We start from the raw sequence: 5163 nt of genomic DNA, 5'->3' as shown, positions 1-5163 counted from the left end.
CCCCCCCCCGCCCCCGGAGCCCCCAGAAGGAATGAAGAACCCGCACCCCCACCCCCCCTCCTCCTCCGGAACCGCGGGTGGGGAGGCACTGGAGACGGAGGACAAAAGGGACTTGCCTAGAAGCAACTTACGGATGCCAGCCGCTGAGGGGTCTGGGGCACCTCGGTGCTGACTTCCATCCTCTCCTCACCGTCGGTCTCCTCGTCCGCCATCTTAAGGGAGACTAACGCCTGCAGCTGTCGACCCCTGACTGGAAGCGAGCGGAGACCTGTAGCCCGGCCCGAGAGATGACGGGCGACACTTTTACGACGGCCCCTGGGAGGCCGGGGCTTTGGCGCAGAATCCGAGAGCGACTTCCGGTTCGCTTCCCGGAAGTGGGCGTCACGGCCTCTTCTCCTTCCTTTTCCCCCCCCTCCCTCCTCCCCTTCCCCCTGGGGCGCTGAAGGTTTTTCTTTCTTTCATTACCCGCCCACGTCGTCTGTCTGTCTGTCTGTCCCCTTCCGTCCAGTCTGTCGTGCCTGGTGGCTGCTGGGTCCGGTGCTAGCGTCTGCTGCATCTTTGAGGTAAAATAAACTAGGTATACAATGAATAAGGAATAATAATAAAAACTACACAGAATTAACACCCGTTATAAAGGAGGAGGCTGTCTGTCGGGGGCAGGCCGTTGTTGCTCTGGGGGTGCTCACGTCTGCCCACTCCACCTGCCATGGTTCTCCCAGAGAGCCGTCCCCCCCCCCCCACACACACCAAAAAGAAAAAAGAATAAAGAATTTTAAAAAGACTCAGCCCTTCCATCTTTACTGTGGAGCTCTGGGCACTTGGCTTGCACAACCGTGTAAGAGCGTGCCATTCCCAGCGCTACGAATAGTGTGTGTGTGTACATACATATATGCATATATGTACGTACATATATTTACATATATATGTATTTATATATGCACGTACATGCATATATATATATGTATATATATAAAGGCATTTGCAGCCGTGGTACTCACTAGATACTGTATTCAAAATCAGCTATGCAATTTGTGGGTGGCAATGGGAGGGAAAAACTGGGAGAGGGAGAGAAGAGGTGATGCCCAAAAAGAAATGTGCTTTTTACCTGATAGACGTAACTAACTCTTCTAGACATCACCTTGATAATAACAATTTAAAAAATAAATTAAAGCCAAAGCCGGCTCACGCCTGTAATCCTAGTTACTCAGGAGGCTAAGATCTGAGGATCACGGTCCAATGCCAGCAAGAAAAGTCAATGAGATTTAGCTCCAGTTAACCACTCAAAAAACTGGTGTTGTGGCTCAAGTGGAAGAGTACTAGCCTTGAGCACAAAGAGGCTCAGGCACAGAGTCCAGGCCCTGAATTCAAGCCCTACAAATGACAAAAAGGTAAAAATGAAGAGGCATTTGTTGAGAAGAAAGAATAAACTATGGTACACATTCACATTCTGGGTTACCGTGCAACACTTGAACAAGGTAGGTCAATGTGGAAAAACGAAAAAAAGAAAAATCAACATCCATTGAGAGTCGGCTGCTAGTGCCTTCCTGCTTGTTATCCTAGCTACTCAGGAGACTGAAATCTGAGGGATCCCTATTCAAAGCTAACTCAGGCAGGAAAAGTCTGTGAGACTTTTTATTTCCAGTTAACCAGCAAAAGCCAGAAGTGGAGCTGCAGTTCAAGGGGTAAACCACTAGCCATGAACAAAAAAGCTTAAACACTTGAAAGAATAAATCTGAAATGCAAAGAAAATAAATAGTTCTAAAGGCTAGGACCAGGGTTAGACAGGTGGTCCAAACTAATAGCATCTGTGTTGTTTGAAACTGTTTTAAATGAAATCTTCTTAAAATTATTTTTAAAGAAAAATTTCTATAAGGCCAGTTTTTCTTCAAATATTTCAACCAAAACAATACATTGGTATAATTTTTTTTTTGTCAGTTGTGGGGCTTGAACTCTGGGCCTGGGTGCTGTCCCTGAGCTCTTCAGCTCAAGGCTAGCACTCTACCACTTGAGCTACAGTGCCACTTCCAATACATCGGTATACATTGAATGCAGAAACAAGAACAACTAGCTATCTTCTACTAAGGTAGCAATTTGGGAAAAGAATTTAAAAAGCTAAAATACTGCCACACTTTTTGGTAATTTTTAATTTAGGAAGTCAATTTTCACTTACCATGCTTATACTAATATATTGCTTATTATTTAAAATAATAGGAATTCTTAGTTTTCCATTTTAATTTCTTGAGACTTTTTTTTTTTTTTTTTTGCCAGTCATGGGGCCTGAACTCGGCCTGGGCGCTGTCTCTCAGCTCTTCAGCTCAAGGCTAGCACTCTACCACTTGAGCCACAGCACCACTTCTGGCTTTTTCTGCTTATGTGGTGCTGAGGAATCAAACCCAGGGCCTCATGCATGCAAGGCAAGCACTCTACCACTGAGCCACCTTCCCAGCCCTCCATTTTAATTTCTAACATAGTAAACATTGATAAAATTCACAGATACAGAAGATTTTTTTAGGTGTCCAGTTATTTTGAAGTAATCCTGAGATGATCATAACATTTGATTATCAGTCTTTCAGATTTATTCTTTTTGACTTGGGAAGATATTCAGAATATATACATATATATATATATGTATGTATGTATATATACACACACACATGGAAAAATCAAGTTACTTAAAAGAATTTTTGTAACACAAAATAAGTACCCTTCTTGGAAATATGTCTTGCCACCTTGTGTGTTGTGGTATGTTTACTGTTTAAAAAATAACAAATATCAGGTATCTGTCACACATTTTAATATCCCCAAGCTCATATATTAAACATAAAACAGATTTTTAAAAAGCTTGTGTATAATTTATTACCCTTTTCTAATTGAGAACTAGGTGTGGCTTGGCCTAGTTTATAGTAGGATTTTGAATTTGATTCTTATGCAAACATTATGTCTGTGTGTGTATGCTGGTTAATTAAGGCTTAAACTCAGGGGCTTGTGCTCTTACTCAGCTTTTTCACTCATGGCTGGCATTGTACTACTTAAGTCATGCCTCCAGTCTGGCTCCACCCCCCCCCATAACAGGGTTGGAAGTTAGGGCCTCAACATTCAGCTGGCTTTTATCAGCTGGCATTCTACCATTTGAGCCACTCCTCCAGTCAAGCTTTTTGCTGTTTAAGAGATAGAGGTCTCGTGGACTTTTGTGCCCTGACTAGCTTCAAACTAAGATCCTCCAGGTCCCATCTTACTAAGTAGCTAAGATTACAAGCTTGAACCACTGGCACTCATCTTGTACTTATTTTTAAAATTACTTTCAGGGCTGGGAAGGTGGCTCAGTGGTAGAGTGCTTGCCTTGCATGCATGAGGCCCTGGGTTTGATTCCTCAGCACCACATAAGCAGAAAAAGTCAGAAGTGGTGCTGTGGCTCAAGTGGTAGAGCACTAGCCTTGAGCTGAAGAGCTGAGGGACAGCGCCCAGGCCCAGAGTTCAAGCTCTACGACCGACAAAAAAATAAATAAATAAATAAAGCTTCAAGATAAGTTTGTAGGTACTAGTTCATTGTCTGAAGGATTATCAACAACATGCACTAAATTTTTCCCTCTGTATAGTATATATATATATATATATATACATATACATATACACACATATATATGTATGTGCTGTGTATATGTATATTGGAGGGGGATAGGGTACTGCAAGGTTTGTTGTCCAGGCCATCCTCAATTCCTGGGATCAAGTGAGTTTTCTGGCCCAGCCTTCAAAATAGCTCATTTGGTTTAATCCTCATTTTTGTAGTGTGCTGCTGGTTTTTTGGTTGTTTTTTTTTTTTTTTTTGTCCGTTTTGGGGCTTGAAACCCTGGCCTAGGCGCTGTCTCTGAACTCTTCAGCTCAAGGCTAGCACTCTACCACTTGAGCCACAGCGCCACTTGCAGCTTTTTCTGCTTATGTGGTGCTGAGGAATCGAACCCAGGGCCTGATGCATGTGAAGCAAGCACTCTACCCCCTGAGCCACCTTCCCAGCCCTAAGCTCGAGGTTTTTCAACTCTGGCTGTACATTTGGATTGCTTAGGAACCCTAAAAATGCCACATTGGAGTGGGAATGTAGTACATTTAATAAATATTAAATATTTCCTATAGGCCAGGCACAGGATTCTTTGTGCTTAATTCCTGAATCACTCCTTCACTGTTGAACCCGTGATTACTATGGGCTGATGTGCTGAGAATAAACATTTTTATACAAATAGCACTTTTTAAATCCCCCTTCGTTTTCTTGGGATATGCTGCTAGTATTGGATTTATCCGAGAGCAGTTGGTTAAGTACTTTTTAGGTGTCTTTGGGATGGAAGATGTTCATCTAAGCAGAAAAGATGAGGAACCATAAGACAGCAGCCATGGTTCACTATCTTAGGAGCTTATTATACGTGAGAATATACGCATTTAATGTTTATTAAAGGGAATGGCACCACACCATGTCGCAAGAGTTTGCAACCACGAACGTGTGAGATCAGGTTAAGGAAAAAGGAAAAAAAAGTGGACAAACACCTACGGAGTATACCGGTAGAACGCCCCGGGGTGGTGTGAACGAGGTCAGGAGAGACCTGGCCGGTCACCTCCGCACGGCCATGCACACACGCGCGCGGGTTGCACCAGCGTGGACGCGGGTTTTACAGGCGTGGAGGCCGCGCCACCACCCAGGCCAGCCGTGACTGACCAAGGAGGAGCCGCCCGGGGCTCCAGTCCCCGCCGCCGGGCCTGCCAGTCCGAGGCAGCCTTCCCGCCGCCGCCGCCAGGCTCCCCGCCCGCACAGCCCTCGGCGTGCGCCGGTGACAGCGGCTGCAAACCCTCCGGGCGCAGACGGCGGGGGGCGGGGCTGAGCCGCGGGAGTGACGGGCTACGCGGGCGGAGGGCGGGGCTAAGCCGAGGAAGGAGAGGGGGCTACGCCGGTGGAGGGCGGGGTTAAATCGAGGAAGGGGCGGGGCTACGCCGGTGGAGGGCGGGGTTAGGTCCAGGGAAAGAAGGTGCGCTACCCCGCCCACACACATACACACACGCACCCGGGACCGGCGAGCCAAGAGCCCGGAAGTGCGGGCGGAGCGGCCGGCCTAGGGGAGCAGGAAGGGCCGGGGTGGAGGTGGGGGTAGGGGGGGGCGGTGGACGCCGAGCAGCCCCGGG

The 5163-nt window shown here is 46.6% G+C and overlaps 1 protein-coding gene across 1 annotated transcript in view; it reads right to left on the bottom strand.

Moving 5' to 3' along the window:
* The window catches only part of Ubr1 (ubiquitin protein ligase E3 component n-recognin 1), a 94778-nt gene extending 94479 nt beyond the window's left edge, over positions 1-299 (bottom strand). Inside the window, exon 1 of the mRNA XM_013009984.1 lies at positions 132-299. Within this exon, the coding sequence (XP_012865438.1) occupies positions 132-212 (81 nt within the window). The 5' untranslated portion in view covers positions 213-299. The remainder of the gene's footprint in view (positions 1-131) is intronic.
* Positions 300-5163: the final 4864 nt, after the last annotated feature.

This window comes from Dipodomys ordii, unplaced genomic scaffold (genome assembly GCF_000151885.1).
Source record: "Dipodomys ordii isolate 6190 unplaced genomic scaffold, Dord_2.0 Scaffold11, whole genome shotgun sequence".
Lineage (NCBI taxonomy): Eukaryota > Metazoa > Chordata > Mammalia > Rodentia > Heteromyidae > Dipodomys > Dipodomys ordii.
The sequence above is the reverse complement of the archived record's forward strand: the minus strand, read 5'-3'. Positions and strand labels throughout refer to the sequence as shown.